This window comes from Acipenser ruthenus, chromosome 21 (genome assembly GCF_902713425.1).
Source record: "Acipenser ruthenus chromosome 21, fAciRut3.2 maternal haplotype, whole genome shotgun sequence".
Taxonomy (NCBI): domain Eukaryota; kingdom Metazoa; phylum Chordata; class Actinopteri; order Acipenseriformes; family Acipenseridae; genus Acipenser; species Acipenser ruthenus.
In genome coordinates, this window is record NC_081209.1 from 7,994,445 (window position 1) to 8,009,805 (window position 15,361).

The 15,361-nt window shown below is 40.6% G+C and overlaps 1 protein-coding gene across 4 annotated transcripts in view; it reads left to right on the forward strand.

The window, feature by feature from the left end:
* LOC117428176 (rabphilin-3A-like) overlaps positions 1 to 15,361 on the forward strand; it is an 83,343-nt gene that overhangs the window by 59,808 nt on the left and 8,174 nt on the right. For 2 of the 4 annotated variants that reach the window (XM_058994714.1, XM_058994715.1), the window contains 12 exons: positions 971 to 1,114; positions 2,408 to 2,537; positions 3,082 to 3,165; positions 3,423 to 3,585; positions 4,042 to 4,092; positions 4,616 to 4,654; positions 5,447 to 5,569; positions 7,198 to 7,332; positions 12,294 to 12,362; positions 12,632 to 12,682; positions 13,101 to 13,343; positions 14,968 to 15,047. In XM_058994714.1, coding sequence (XP_058850697.1) covers positions 971 to 1,114; positions 2,408 to 2,537; positions 3,082 to 3,165; positions 3,423 to 3,585; positions 4,042 to 4,092; positions 4,616 to 4,654; positions 5,447 to 5,569; positions 7,198 to 7,332; positions 12,294 to 12,362; positions 12,632 to 12,682; positions 13,101 to 13,343; positions 14,968 to 15,047 — 1,312 coding nt within the window. The remainder of the gene's footprint in view (positions 1 to 970; positions 1,115 to 2,407; positions 2,538 to 3,081; positions 3,166 to 3,422; positions 3,586 to 4,041; positions 4,093 to 4,615; positions 4,655 to 5,446; positions 5,570 to 7,197; positions 7,333 to 12,293; positions 12,363 to 12,631; positions 12,683 to 13,100; positions 13,344 to 14,967; positions 15,048 to 15,361) is intronic. The other 2 variants (XM_058994717.1, XM_058994716.1) reach the window with 2 other exon arrangements.

Consider the following 15,361-nt stretch of genomic DNA (forward strand, 5'->3'; position numbering starts at 1 on the left):
GATGGTGCATACAGTAGCTCTATTGCAGTTTTCAGGAAAAGGTGATGCTATGCTGTCAAGCATATACTGTATACATCTCTGAAAAGAAATGGTCCAGTCTGAGTAAATGTGGCTTAATAAACAACATATTAATATCCTCCAAATTTGGTTTTATTCTATAAAGGAAATACAACAAGACATAGTAGCAGTAAGTAATGGGTTTATTAATAGAGAACAACACAAGTACCAACAGGAGAAAGTAGATCTGTGTAACCTGTGCTTCAGCACTTTATCTAACAGCCTGTCAGCTCTTCATATTAATAGCTAGAACCAATATGCACAGCCTTGCCTAAATACTTCAGGTGTATTTAATGTGATTATTGTGTGCAGATCTGTTATGAATGAAAAATGCTAAGCTAAATAAAAATATGATATATAGATTTTTTTTATTCAAAGTTGAATTCCCTTGTAAATTCTTTTAAAGTACTAAAGCTCTTATTAGCCAAATGACAGCAAAAAAAGAACTGTAATTCAAGTCTCTTAAGCACTCAAGTTGTGTATTTCTTACCTGTTTAATATCCTGTTATGTGTGCTCTGAATTATTATTATTTGCTCTGCTCACTAAGGTGCCCACAAACATGCTTCTGAAGAGACTCCCTAAGTCTGAGGGGAAGTGAGATGGGGGAAGCATTCTGTGTTGCACATGCTTCAGAGGACAATGCTTCACCTGAGGGTGCACAGTGCACAGTGTAACGCTAATATGCGTACATCATTTCACCACAATTAACCTTGAGGAGTCTTTTCAGAAGCAATACATGGCTAATAAAGGTCCATCAGAAACAACTATGGAAAATCATACACAACATACATAATAGGATATGAAACTGGTAAGAAATGAAATATTCAGAAAATTAAGATGATTTATCCTCCTGAGAACCAATCTGTGGAGTGTGTGTGTGTGTGTGTGTGTGTGTGTGTGTGTCTGTGACAGGATCGGAACTGGATGGTCAGTCCACTCCAGCCAGACAGAGAGGCAGAGGAAGAATGAGGAGCTGACTGATGAGGAGAAAGCGATCATCAACAGCGTGATCGCCAGGGCAGAGAAGATGGAAGCCATGGAGCAAGAGCGCATTGGGTGAGCTGGTCTGCCAGTGAGCGTGGGGCCAACTGCTCTTCATCAGAGCCCCTACTTCAAACACGCTGTCTCTCATCAGCTACAACAGCTGCCCAAACTGTGACGCCCCAAGTCACCTTTGGGGCAGTCTTTGAGCAAGCCTGAACAAGGTAAGATTTCTATAATTAGGCCAGTATAGAAATGACCAATGCACACCCCTAGTGGTCATTTATATACTAGCCTTATTAACCTTTGTTCAGTCTTGCTCAGAGACTGTGACCAAACACTCAAATATGCCGATTACTTTATCAAACTTGACAAATACTCATGAGTGCAGTAACAGTAATAAAGGAAGATTGAGAGCAGGCATAAAATATTATTTTAATAGAAGCACATAACAATTTTTACTTCTGAAATAGGTTCACGAAATGAATCAATATTTCATCCATCAAGAAAATGTTTTTTTGGAATCATTAATGCAGTCGAATGGTTAGATGCAGAAATACAGTTGTTATTGTGTTTTATTGGAGGTTCTCAGTAGTGGCTTTTGGAACAATGAAAGCATTAAATCACAGTAAAATTTAATAGAGGCTTGCTCGCCAAAATGTTTTACTAATTGTTTTGTCTTGAGTCCTGCTATATATTTTCCGAGTATGTTTTTCACAGTTGCCTATGATTTTTCAGGTTACTTGAAGGATGTGTTCTTGTGTTATTTGTTAGTCATGCACTACCATACTCTATGTGCACCATCAGCAACTCTGGGTCTCAAAGCAGCTTTCAAAAGAGGAATGAACTTTGAAATGAAGCCTCAACCCTCAGCTAATCTTTCCCGAACTTAGAATTGACATGCCTTGATGTTTTTTAAATAGGAAGTTCAATATGTTTCATGATTGATTATGTGTTTTTCTTTTTTTACTCCATGTTTGATGTTGTTTGCTGTGGTGTTGTGAGCCTCTTGCCAGGTTGTCATTGTAAATGAGAAATTGTTCTCAATTGACTCATCTGGATCAATAAAGGTGTTGATTGATTGATTGATTGAAGTAAAAGTGATGGCCAGTGTTGCTGTCTTTGTGTCCTTTAGCTGGTGTTGTGTCCTAAGCACTAATATGATCAGCAGTAGGTGAGTGAGCTCTTTGTATTGTAATCAGTGGGCTGAACAGAACTCTCAAATTCCAGTGAACGGAGAGTCAGTAGAGGCTTATATGGGGAGATCAATCATTTTTACTGGATGAGGGGCCAAGCTGAATGCCAGGTTTCTGTGAGAGTGCCGTGTGTGTGTCTGTGCCCAGTGTAACCTGGCTCACTTGCTTCCAGACGGCTGGTGGATCGTTTGGATGACATGAAGAAGAACGCGTTGGGGGACGGGGTCTCGCGCTGCGTTCTGTGCGGGGAGCAGCTCGGCATGCTGGGGGCAGCCGCTGTCGTCTGCGAGGACTGTAAGAAGGTACCGAGAGCCCTTAGACAGTCGTGGCTGATTGCATTAAACACTTTATTCAATGGCAGTATAACACCTACAATGTTACAGAACATCCTGCAGTGTTTACAGTTACCGTTGCTGTGTTGTCTGTATCCCAACAATAATATACAGCCACCTCATGGCATTGATGCGTGAGCACTGTGGCATCGTAGGATCAGCAGCCTCAAAACAGCACTAAAATAATTCCCACAAACAGGACGTTTGTGTGAAGTCAATGTGTATTATAAGATGTCATTTACAATAAGCGGGACTGTGTAGAAACTTTGTTGTATCAGGAAATTCTGAAAAGTTTGTTTTAATGTGAATTGACTGTATCTCTAAATTATATATATATATATATATATATATATATTTTAAAAAATATTTGTATTCATGCATCACGACTCATAAATCTGCTGGAAATACATTTCTCAGCTTGTATTCGTTCACCAGGAGAAATAATTTCTCTTATTTTGGTCATTAACACACAGCAGTGATATGCAAGCCCTACAGTGTGATTGTCTGTCCGCAGCACGCCTGTACAAAGTGTGGAATTCAGTGCAGCAGTCGACCCGGCTCCATTTGGCTGTGCAAGATCTGCAGTGAACAAAGGGAGGTGAGTGCAGTCTAACAGGGGTCATACATATCACACAGTGCAGTCTAACAGGGTTCATACATATCACACAGTGCAGTCTAACAGGGGTCATACATATCACACAGTGCAGTCTAACAGGGGTCATACATATCACACAGTGCAGTCTAACAGGGGTCTAACAGGCCCTATGAAATGCGTGCAGTAGTATCGTTACCAGTGGATTGCATCCCTTCTGTGGCTCTATGAATACCTGATGGACTGACTGACTGTTTGCTCAGGTGTGGAAGCGCTCTGGGGCCTGGTTCTTCAAGGGCTTGCCCAAGCAGGTTCTGCCCCCCCCGATGCCGATCGGTGCGGAGAAAGAGCCGAGGGAAGCCGGCTCTGCTGAGCCCCCCGTTCAGGAGCAGAGAGCCAGCAGCTATCCGCGGGCACAGGGCCGAGGTGAGGACTTTCTGAACAGGTGTTTGAAGAATACCTCAAATCTTCATTGGTGTAGTCCTTGAGTTAATACTGTCCTGTAACCTGTTTGAGTTCAAGACCTTTTCCATATTCTTTTCCAAGATCTTTTCCTGCTGAGAGAATATATTTGTTTTTATTGGATCTCAGTTTGAATTCTACTGTATCTTGCATTTATTCTAACCCAAGTCACTGTTCCAAATTGTGCCGCAGGTGCAGAGCTTGATTTAAGGAATGTAATTCCCTGAATCCAGCTGTTTTAATTTAGGGTTAAACATGCATGCAATTTAAACCGAATACTCCATGAATGTTCTTGGAGTGCTGTGTGTATTGCACTTGAGGAGGACATGTTGGTTATTTGTAACTCTAGAACAGAGTCCTCTCTCTATATATTTGTATATACCGTAATTATTATCTTTGTTGTTGTCTCTCGTTCCTCAGGACCAGCAGAGGCTCCCCCTCAGCTCACAGAGCAGCAGCAGCAGCCCCAAGGTAAGCTTGATAACACACCTATACACTGAGACACTGCAGCAATACAACCAGGCATTGGATTCGGTACCATCAGCCAATCAGCTTCCAACTCTAGCTGGTTTCTGTCAGACAGTAGATGCCGGCTGGAACGTCACAGCATCACCTGTGAATCAAGTTGAAAATCAATGTGCGCAAGTGCCAGCTTTTTCATTTTGACTTGCTCTATTGAAAGATCAGTTCACATCTACTGGACATGCAAATACTAAACAAGAACACAATTGGTCCAAATGTATTTTATTATCCACCAAAACCAACCAATCGATACTTTGCACCAACGAAAGCAACCAGTCCGGTACTGCTGAATTGGCCAATCGGAAAAAAATTGAGATTAAAGGTTTTATATAAATATAAATATCAGACAGGATTTCATGAACTAAAAGCTGTAGCACAATGTTTTGTAAACAGTCCCCACTGTTGCTTCTGCATGGGAGCGGCCTGACCTGGCATGTTTTGGAAGCCAGTGAAGTGTTTGGTTTCTGTACAGGTGAGCCAGAGGAGAGGAGAGCTGGGGGCAGGAGATCAGGTCTGTGGAAATCCATGCATAAACCTCTCTGCATTTCAGCTGGCTGTCCATACAGTAGCTAACAAATATTCATCCCCAACTCATATTCATCCCCAACTCATATTTATCTTTCCTTTACCCTGTATCTGACTGCCTTTCTGTGTATCAGTTTGTATCTATTGATCAATCAACATCTATTTTTCACATTTTTATTAGGTCTCTATATTTACCAGAACCTTTTACTCCAGTGTGCCACACTTTGGATAACCATGGTAAAAACATGACATAGTGAAATATACAGCAGCCAAGTGAAGTACACAGTAGTATGGTAAACACAAAGCATTATCATAAAAAAGCATGTTCAAATGTTACTGGAATAAAACGTTTTGATAAACTGGAGCCATAGTGATGTGTTTGCTTCTAAGCTCATGAACTACTGACATATTATACTGAATCGCCATACTGTAAATTGTGGTTGGAAGTACAAAGATAACTACTGTATGCCTGTATGTTACAGACAGACAGTAGAATAGTGGCTTTCAAGTTTTAAGATGGGAGCTACATTTGTATATAGTTGTACTGCCAAAATGATGCCTTTTCCTCTAAAGTGTGCTGCACCGAAGATAAGGTAGAATTAAGCAAATAGACACCAATGGTGATATTGAAGTGTAAAACTGGACCTGCATGTCGGGCAGCTTAAAGTCGAGTCCAAACTGAAGCTATCATTTCAAAGCAAAGTCCGCAAATAAGGTGGCGCTGTCTGACAGTGGCACTGGTGGAGGAGTGAATACCCACCTTGTTCCCTGGTTGTAGTGAAATCTCGCGATGCCAGCCACCACGAGACTGATCGAGGGGGATACAGCTCGGAGGAGGACGAGGCTGGCGGTGCCTATCGAGGTGGCAGGAAAGGAATGAGACAGCAGAGGTCCGAGGCCGGTAAGGGTCTTCACCCAGCGACCTGCCTCTGACCATCATGATAGTGTTCACCTCTCCAGATCTCTTGCGGCTCCATTGATGACTACCAGCTCTATTACTTTTCATTTTCTTTTTTATAAAAATGTAGTAGTCGCCAATTGTTTTTATCATTTTTTTTTCTCCCAATTTGGAATAGCCAATTATTTTTAGGCTCAGCTCACTGCTACCACCCCGGCGCTGACTTGGGAGCGGCGAAGACGAACACACGCTGTCCTCCAAAGCGTGTGCCGTCAGCCGACCGCTTCTTTCCACACTGTAGGCCCACCATGCAGCCACCTCAGAGCTACAGCGTTGGAGGACAACGCAGCTCTGGGCAGCTTACAGGCAAGCCCGCAGGCGCCCGGCCAGACTACAGGGGTCACTGGTGTGTAGTGAGCCGACCTAAGCCCCCGCCCCCCCCCCCCGGCAGTGCTCGGCCGACCCCTGGGAACTCCCGTCCACGGTCTGCAGTGGAATCGCCTGGACTCGAACCGGCGACGTCCAGGCTAAGGGCACATCCTGCACTCCATGTGGGGCACCTTTTATCAGATGCGCCATTTGACAATATCTTTTAAATCTGAACTTACATCTTTTATGTTCTGTATGTTAAGGAATTGTAGTAATGATCCAGGTTTACCCTGAAATAGTCAGTAAATTAAAAACTTTTACATTAAAATGAAACTGTATACCAGACTGTTTTGGTAACTGAAGTACTGACTGTTTGTATTTGGTGTTTATTATATTGATTAATATATTAATATATTTGTGTTTATTATATTGATTAATCGACAACTAATCGATTGTGCGCTAAAATGTGCAATTTAAAAGCCCCATGGAAGAATGATTCCTGCTGTTGCACGTCTCCATTGGCAACAACTTGGCCTCATTTGTTGAGTTTACAAAGTTTATTTTCATATTTCTAAACAACTGGCCTCCCTTGAAGAGTTGGTGCTTTACTTGGATGAACATGACTGTTTTCATTTTGAAACCAACTTGACTTTGGGCTGAACCAGAAATTATGAAAAAACTACCAAACTTCTTGAGACTGCAATGAAGCAAAAAAAGTGGAAGATTCATTCACTGTTTGCAGGACGTCATGTTCAGCTTATACCAAGATAGTGTATCGATTCTGAGGCTAAGAAAATGTCTAGAGATGAGAGAAACCTACTTTTTTTTCTTGTGGAATCAAGGAGTCTTTTCCCCTCCGTCTGTCTGTCTGCCTTTTTACTCTAAGCGTTGTGGTCTGCATTCATGGTTGATCTGTGTGTGTTTTTCTGTCCTTTTAAAAATAATAATAAAAACTACCCCAAACCAAAAATATATCTAAATGATTCCTTAGTTGTGTATTGGTAGATACTATTTTCACTCAAAAGTACACACGGAGTAAAGCTACATCCTGGTGACTTTTTAAAACGCCCTCAGTAGAGCTCTCTGAAACATGTCTTATCTCTAATCTGGCACACCAGAGTGTAACCATTAACCTGTCCCCCTGCAACACTGCCCCTCATGGATGTAATAAATAGCAATGTGGGATTTCTTGCAGTGTACATCCAGAGCTCTTCCTTGAAGTAAGAGCTGCTGTAGTCACATTGTGTGCTGTCTGTTTGCAGGTACGGAGAGCACTGGCAGAGGAGGCTACCCCTCGGTGGGCCGGAAGCCCCACGAGCTGCGCTCCGCCCCCAGCGGGAGCGAGTACGGCACGGGGGTTCCCGAAGCCGAAAGTGAGGTCAACAGGAGCCCTGTAGGTTAGTAAAGCCAATCAAAACGGATGGACCAGAACATCTTGCTGCTCTGTCTGCTCTAAGTTCTGCTCCTGGTGCTTTCTTGCTTTTGCTCTGCCTGTCCACATTGTTTTCTATGTTTGCAGTATATACAAACATGCTGTGGCTTACCTAGCTAGCATGCTATATTTTGCTGGGTATGCAAAGATGCAATAACACGTGTGTGGATCATCTGGTTAATTAACTATGAGCAGGGACAAAGCTGTCTGTTTGAGGCCCGATCTCGAACATTCAAAAGTGTACCACTCCGTGATGTTGTTAATTGTTCATTGGTGATATTGGTTTCAGTGTGATATGGGCTTTTTTGTTGTGTTGTTCCCCGTGGCTTGTTCTTGTACTAAAACTCAATCCTCTGCAGTCTGCTAGATATACCACAGCATGTGTCAATATACCCTGAGCCAAGCAGTCCTGTGGTGTACCTATTACACTCTCCATTCTATTAAAACAAACACACTCTTAGCAGAATGTAACATTTCTAAATTCCATCAATTACTGAAAATGATCAAAGAGCTTCCACTCCATTCCATCACAAGCCAATCACACACAGATTCTGCAAGTATGGAAATCCATTTACAACATCCACTCACTCAGACTGTCTCAGAACACTTTACAGATATGTCAAACTAATCAAACCGAGATTTGCCCTGCTGTTTTAATTTAAGAGTGAAACGGTGGCTTTGAAGAATGCGTCAACACAACAATTAGGTCCCAGCATATCCAGGTAATTGCTATCTGTTAGCCAAAGACTTGGCTTTGGAGCACGAGGGGACAAATTATTCAACTGGCAAACTTTGAAATGAAAATAGTTTAGGATTTTGTACTAAAAAGACAACACGACTGGAATACCTGCTTCATTAATACCAGCAACTGGCCTTCCGGATTGACTTACACTTTTATCATTTTGAAACTTCTGGTCCTCACTTGAGGCAGTTTCAGAGAGGAATAATGGCATTGTGTTAACAGTGTCAAACTAGCATGACACCACACATGACAGCTGAACTGCTCCTTCCTGTTACTAAGTTGTTTTTCACTAGTTTTATACCACTTACACTTACGGCAGGGTCTTCATTGTACAGTGTACCATTCATTAGCTGCTATGTATGCCATCCAAAACTCATTCATTGATGTACTAAAATTCAGTGCCTTTAGGGAAGCCTTTAACTTCATTAAGGATTTATTCTAAAGGTGACAGCGTCAGTGTCCTATTAAGAGGAAATACTGACCAGGCAAGAAAGGGAGGAAGGGGTGGTGTTTGTTCAAGATTAGTGCTAATCAGGGTCTGTGAAAGCAGCTGTAAAAGTTCTGGAAAGAGAATCAGTTTGAAAGTGTTTCGCTGTAGTATTGACTGGGTTCCTAGCTATTCCTTTACCAGGTGTCTGCTCTGCTGGCTTGCTTTTCCTCCCCTCTATTTCTTAAGACTCCTGCATTTCTTCTTAACACCTTGGAATTTTTGGCCCATCCGTTTTCATTGTCTGATCCAACAGGCATGCTGTTCACCTACTGACCTCAACAAGCATTACAAGCAACACTCGCTCCCCTTCACTTCCAGGCATGGCTGGGACTTGTTCCTCTAACTCCAGCATGACTTGCCATTCAATGCTCTTTGAAACCTACGAAGGATTGCTGCATTTTGCCTAATATGAAGCAGGTTGGATAATTCACTTGGCGTTCATGCTTTTGGAAGCTTGGGTTGAGTAAAAACGAGTCAGCCTATTGAAAACAAAGGCATTATTAAAATATATGTCATTTTAAGAAAAATGAAAATGTGAAATTACAGAAAGTGTGATCATTGACTTTACTAAATTAGTCACGCTATCATTACAGCTCAATGTTAATAGGGTTGAATAATGTCTATATGCCAGCACTGTGTCATTACAGCCTGTCCATTGTGTAAAGATAAATACAGAAAGAAATAAATAACAAATAAATGATCATTTCTGACCTACCGTTGTACATAACCTGCTATATTCAGAAGCTACAACTGCTTTCAGTTGGCTTTACATGACAAACTAATAGCACTCTGTGGTTCTGATTTGGTACCATGGTACTGCAATGGATTACCACAGTGTTTTGGTTCATAAATGATTGCACTGGGTCACTCCAACTCAAATGGACCAAGGTAGGGTTCCTCAACCATTTACATTGATGACGTTCATCAACTACTGCAATTCAATTTTGTCGGAAAGTCCTTGATTTAAAGCGATACTAAACATTTTTCTTCTAGGTCTACCCTCACAATGAGAAAAAATTGGGCCAAAGTTAACTACAATGGTCATTTTTACTACCTGCAGACACCATGCAGGGCGTAACTTACGCAGCTCTTTTTCTGCAAGCATTCAACACCTTTACTGCAGCACATAATGGGTTTCAACCACTAACAGGGAAGCCCCCAGGATTTCATCCACTTGAGCTGGAATGCCCTGTGGGGCCATTGGTAGCCACTGGTAGCCTCATCCCACTGCAAATACTCCTATTTTAATACAGAGCTTGGTACTTGGATATGTCAAGCAACAGCCCCAATACTGTACTGTTACAGTAAATACTGTGGAGCTACCAAAACAATGTCACTAAGTCTTGTGTAATATTTGTTCCCATCACTCTCCTATGTGAAGATCCTTACGTTGTAGTAAGCATTTGGTTTTTTAATGGTATTCTTTTCAAATATTGAACAACGGCTTTGTAATTCAAAGCTCTACTTTCGATCATGATGGATCAGCAGTCATCACTGAAAACAGTGCAGGTCACAGTGAAAGCAGCGGTTTGGTTACTGACTGACAGAGCTTGGAGGAGATGCTTCTGGGAGTTTGGGTTTTGGTAAAGAGTATAACAATTAGGAAAGTCTATTATCCAGTAGATTATTTAAGGCTTTTTCCAAGTAGTCAGTGAGCTGCTTTTTTAGTGAAAAGCAAGCTGTTTGGCTTCATTGTGACTTCAAATGCTAAGAACATTTTTCGATTACAAATTCTACAAAATACAACAATCTAGTGTCTCCTCCTAGCATTAAAATAAAATGTATAGAGCAATTATTATTATTATTATTATTATTATTATTATTATTATTATTATTATTATTATTATTATTATTATTATTATTATTATTATTATGTGTATAAGCACTGGGTTAATTCAGATTACATGTTTTTGTATCTATTGGAATTTGGGGGTTTATGTTAATGTGCAGTACAAGGCACTTTTATAAATGTTTTATTAATTTCATATACTTTTGTAAACGAAATATCATCAGAATCTTCTATATAATAAAGTTACATTTAATCATGTTGATTTCAGCTCCATTTCTTTAAATTGTTTTTTACTTTTTCCATTGAAATACATTTTTTTTTTTTTTTTTGTGCAAGATCCAAGATTAGAATAACTGCTGTTACAACCTGTGACCACAGTGTGCCACTGTCCTCTATGTAACTAAGGGAGGAAAAAAGGGCATCCCTGTGGATTACCTCATTAGCAGCATCCTTACCAGCTTGTAAAGGATTTTGATACACAAAATATCAAAGACTTGATCAATTACCTTATTTATTATTGTTGCACCATTTTTGTTTTGTAATTTGAATTTTGTGTTTATTTTTCTTTTTCTCACCAATGATTACCTCATCATGTTGTATGTATTTTACAAAATGTTGACATCTTATTATGATTCTGAATGGACACTGTGAGCCCTTTTCATGTGGATATACACTGCTACCTATGGGTTATAAAGGATTTGTACACCATTTTCTAACTGTACTTTCCCAGACAACAACGCCCTATTGCAGATAGTGTTCAGTAAATGGGAAATCCCGGACGAGTCCCCGTTTTATTTAAGATGATAGCTGTGTATGACTCTATATTACAGTGTGTCAGAATTACTGTATGTACTTTGTGGTGGCTATTCCTGACCAGTTGATATTTTAAACTAGGGTTCAGCTTTCAAGCAGGCAGCTCAGGCAATATGTACATGAGTCTGCTGTTTTGACTGCTCACTAGTTGGTCACCAAAATTGTTGAGGTAGACCCATCTTAAATCCCCAGAGATTAATATCATAAATACAATGTAATATGCATTATAAAATAAATTGCTTATAAGTGATAGGAAACAGGTTATTTCTTCAAGTATAGACATGATGATTCTGTATATTGCAAAAAAAAAAATTAAAATAAGATAGACTTTGATAAGTTACAATAACTTTTACATAATTGAACAAAAATAAATCTCACTTCAGAAAGTTGTTTAGTTCCTATGCTGTTTCGGATTCTGCTTTCTTTCCACTGCAAAAGGAGTCTCTTTGTCTAGCATACACACATTCCCCTTTACCATGAGCCATAGGACTAAGCCAAAGAGCTTTTCTCATTATAATGGTCTGTTATATTTTTTAGAGCCCAGAAGCTGACTTTTAAAGTACAGGTAGTGATACCAACATGCAGCAGTTTTGAAATCTGTTGTAGCAAGCAAAGAACTAGAAGATCTTGAGCACTATCAGGGAGGCCAAACCCCCTTGGTTATCAGTGCTGGGTCTAATTTTCATGAACAGAAGGGCATCTCAGACAAGGCAGTAATTGAGAGAGATTCATTTTAAACAGAATAAACTCCTGCGTGCAACTGGCTCAGAGTGTTGGATTAGAGAGAATGAAGTCTGTGCCTCTCTGTTATGCACGAGGATTACAGCATTAATGCCACTGACTTTCAGCAAGGGCACTACCAATGAAACAATATGAAGGGTAACTACCACTGTATCTAACCTTTATAAAAAAAAAAAAAACAAGACTTTTACAGGTCAGTCTTTCTTGCATGCATTTACCCTGTAAGAGAGCTTTACAGGCAGGTAAGACTGGAGGGTGAAGACGGAGTAGATCCCACACCATGGCTGAACCCCTCACAAACGATAAAAACGCTGCTCTGACCTCTCTCCTCTCACCCATGCTGCCCTCTAGCTGTAAAGCGAGCCAACTCTGTCCAGGCCTCCAGACCAGCTGCAGCCCCCCCTGCAATGGCGCAGCCAGGTAAGGATCTGATAAAACACTCTTTTGTATTGCACACTGAAGGGTCATACCATTCTTTGGGGGTGGGGGGGCGTAGCTTTAGCACTGACTGCAAAAAAGCCAATTATTGTATTATTGTATAATGTTTGATGGTACAGTATGTCTATTAGGGGACTTTTTAGCGAAGCAGTTACATTGCAATGAATATTTGCTGTGTGTTATATAAACCATGTGCTGTACTGTACATTCCCTGTGGGATGCCAGCTTGACATTCTGTTTGTGTGCTGCAGGTGGCAGAGCAGCTCAGAACCCGCCTTCTCGATACCCTGAACAGAAGCAAGGTAAGTCTACACCCTGGGGTTAGCTATTCCTGCCAGCATGAGAAGTGTTACCAGAGACTGTCTTAGCATTGGTATAGTGTATAGTGGTGAAACTGTTGCTCATGGAAATGATGACCACCAGGATATAATCCAATGAAATACCTCACTGCAACACATGAAGAGATGCACTAGGAAGCAGAAGCAACATTTCATCTATAGCAGTGTCTTATATCAGCACATTCCAAATGAAAGTATAGCATTCAAGCGAAGATCTTCATAAGAAGGAGGACCAGTGATAATATTGCTAGCTCTAGTAAGACGTAAGAGGCTTTGCTGATCTTGGTTAGCACTCCTTTTCAGCTGAGTGTAGAGTAACCCATAGCTACTAATGTAACAAACACAGACAGGGATTCTTAACTGCTCCTGTCACTAACTCCAGTTCGACCTGGCTTGGCAGTAGGTCAGCCCATGGCTCCGGGACAGATGGACAGCGGCTATTCGATCGCTCCACAGCGGGATGAGAGAGCTGCTGCCCCGGTCAAGGAGGAGAGGAGGCAGCCAGCCCCCTACACCCCTGTCTCAGCCCCCCCAGCACAAGCCCCCCCACCCCGGCACCAGCCCCCTCCTCCTCCCCCTGAGGAGGACGAGGAAGAGGCCAACAGCTACGACTCGGACGAAACCAGTGAGTGACTTGGGACAGTGCCCGTGTCTAAACACATGCTTAAAGAGGAAGTTGCTTCCAATGCCACTGTGTTTGGTTTGTTTTGCAATCATTCTGAGTGGATTTATTGAGTTAATATCAATTTTCTCTAAATCTGTCTTTACTTAAAACTTCCATCAAGCCCATCTGGAGAATCCTAAGTGCTGGGACTGAACAGTCTTCCTCATTCCATTCCAGTCATGTGACAATGTGACTTTTCAACTCTAGTTCCATGTACTCACTTATCAAGGACTAACTAATGTTATTTTAGATCAAGTAGTCCAAGACTAGTGCTGCACGGGGTCTGTGAAAGCAGCAGATACAGCTGAAAAATTACATTGTCTCATGTATTATTATTATTATTATTATTATTATTATTATTATTATTATTATTTATTTATTAGCAGACACCCTTATCCAGGGCGACTTACATTCGTAAACAAATACATTTCAAGAATCACGGTACAAGTAATAATACAATTAAGAGCAAGATAAAAACAATGACTTTGGTTCTAGCAAGTACAAGTATGACAAAATACAATTCAGTAATGGAGCAGATAACAGTGTCAGTGATAGTTGCATCAGGATATAATTAAATACAAAATACTACAGATTAAATAACACTTGACAGATTACAGTACTCTAAAGTACAGGATTAAATGCAGTAAAATAGGGGGCAGATAAGAGCAAGTAAAGCGCATTTAAGGAAGAGTGATAAGTGTCCAGGGGGAAAAAAAATTGAATGGAATGGAATGGACTTTCCAGACAAGCTCAAAGCAAGGCTGATTTAGAAAAACATTCTCAACTGAACAGTGGAGTAGCAGAACACTGAACTACTCAAAATGATTACAAAATGATTACAGGGAAATATGTAATCAAATGAAAATTGAAGCTACTTACTGTTTAATAAAATATATACCGTACTGTATATCTATTTACTGTAGTACAATATCTCCAATCACCTGTGTGAAAAACTGTCCCTTTTGTGCAGCTGTGCACAACACTGGCCCTTGAGGTCTATTACTTTATTCCTACCAGGCCCTAAATGACTTAATCAGACCTGCAGAGGAAGGTTCTAGCTGGTACAAGCCTATAGTCTGAGGACTACTTGTGGCCTATCCGCAAATGTCAGTGAACGCCAACTACCGTTGCCCCTGTGATCAGTCTTCCACATTGAAAAAGGCGCTCTAGACCCTGTATAACAGCAAAAAATGTTTGAGAAAAAAAAAAAATATATATATATATATATATATATATATATATATATATATATATATATATATATATATATATATATATCACGGCAGAATAAATAATCTGTTAACTGTTGCAGGTCAAATAAAAATGATTTGCAGAGCCAGATGCAGCCCCAGTGGCCTATCCCTCCAATACTTAACCACGTGCTGCCAATTAAAATTGACACGATGCACAAAAATGCAATAGCTCTCAATATCGAATCTACTGATACTGGTATAGTTTGCATTATAAATACAGATATTTTGTTCCGAAACTGGAAGTGCTCTGTGGAAATCCTTCGGAGGCTGGGAAGCACTGTTCTGGCTGATTGCGTTCCCGTGTGTAACGTCTGTTTGGTTTTCAATTGCAGCAACGCTGGGTGCGCTGGAGTTCAGCCTGCTGTATGAACAGGAGAGCAGTTCACTGTACTGCACCATCATAAAAGCCAAGGTGAGTCAGCTGTCCGCAGTCTAGCCTTACAGATTGCCAGTTTTCCCATATGCAATATCTCCTGACATGAACTATGGGCTTTGTTTGTTGTTTTTTTTTTCTTCTGTTTCCTCTCAGGCAACATTTTCACAATTATTTGCTAAAACAAAACTAGTAAGAAACACCCTAGATGGACTTCAGTGTCTTCTTGAAGTCGATCTTAATTGTTTTTCCACACATTTCTTATTCTTTTAAAATATTCCTGCCTTGTCATTGAATATCATCTGGTAAGGACGAAGTTATGTTCAAGATAAGAGTAATAATATGCTTAAAAA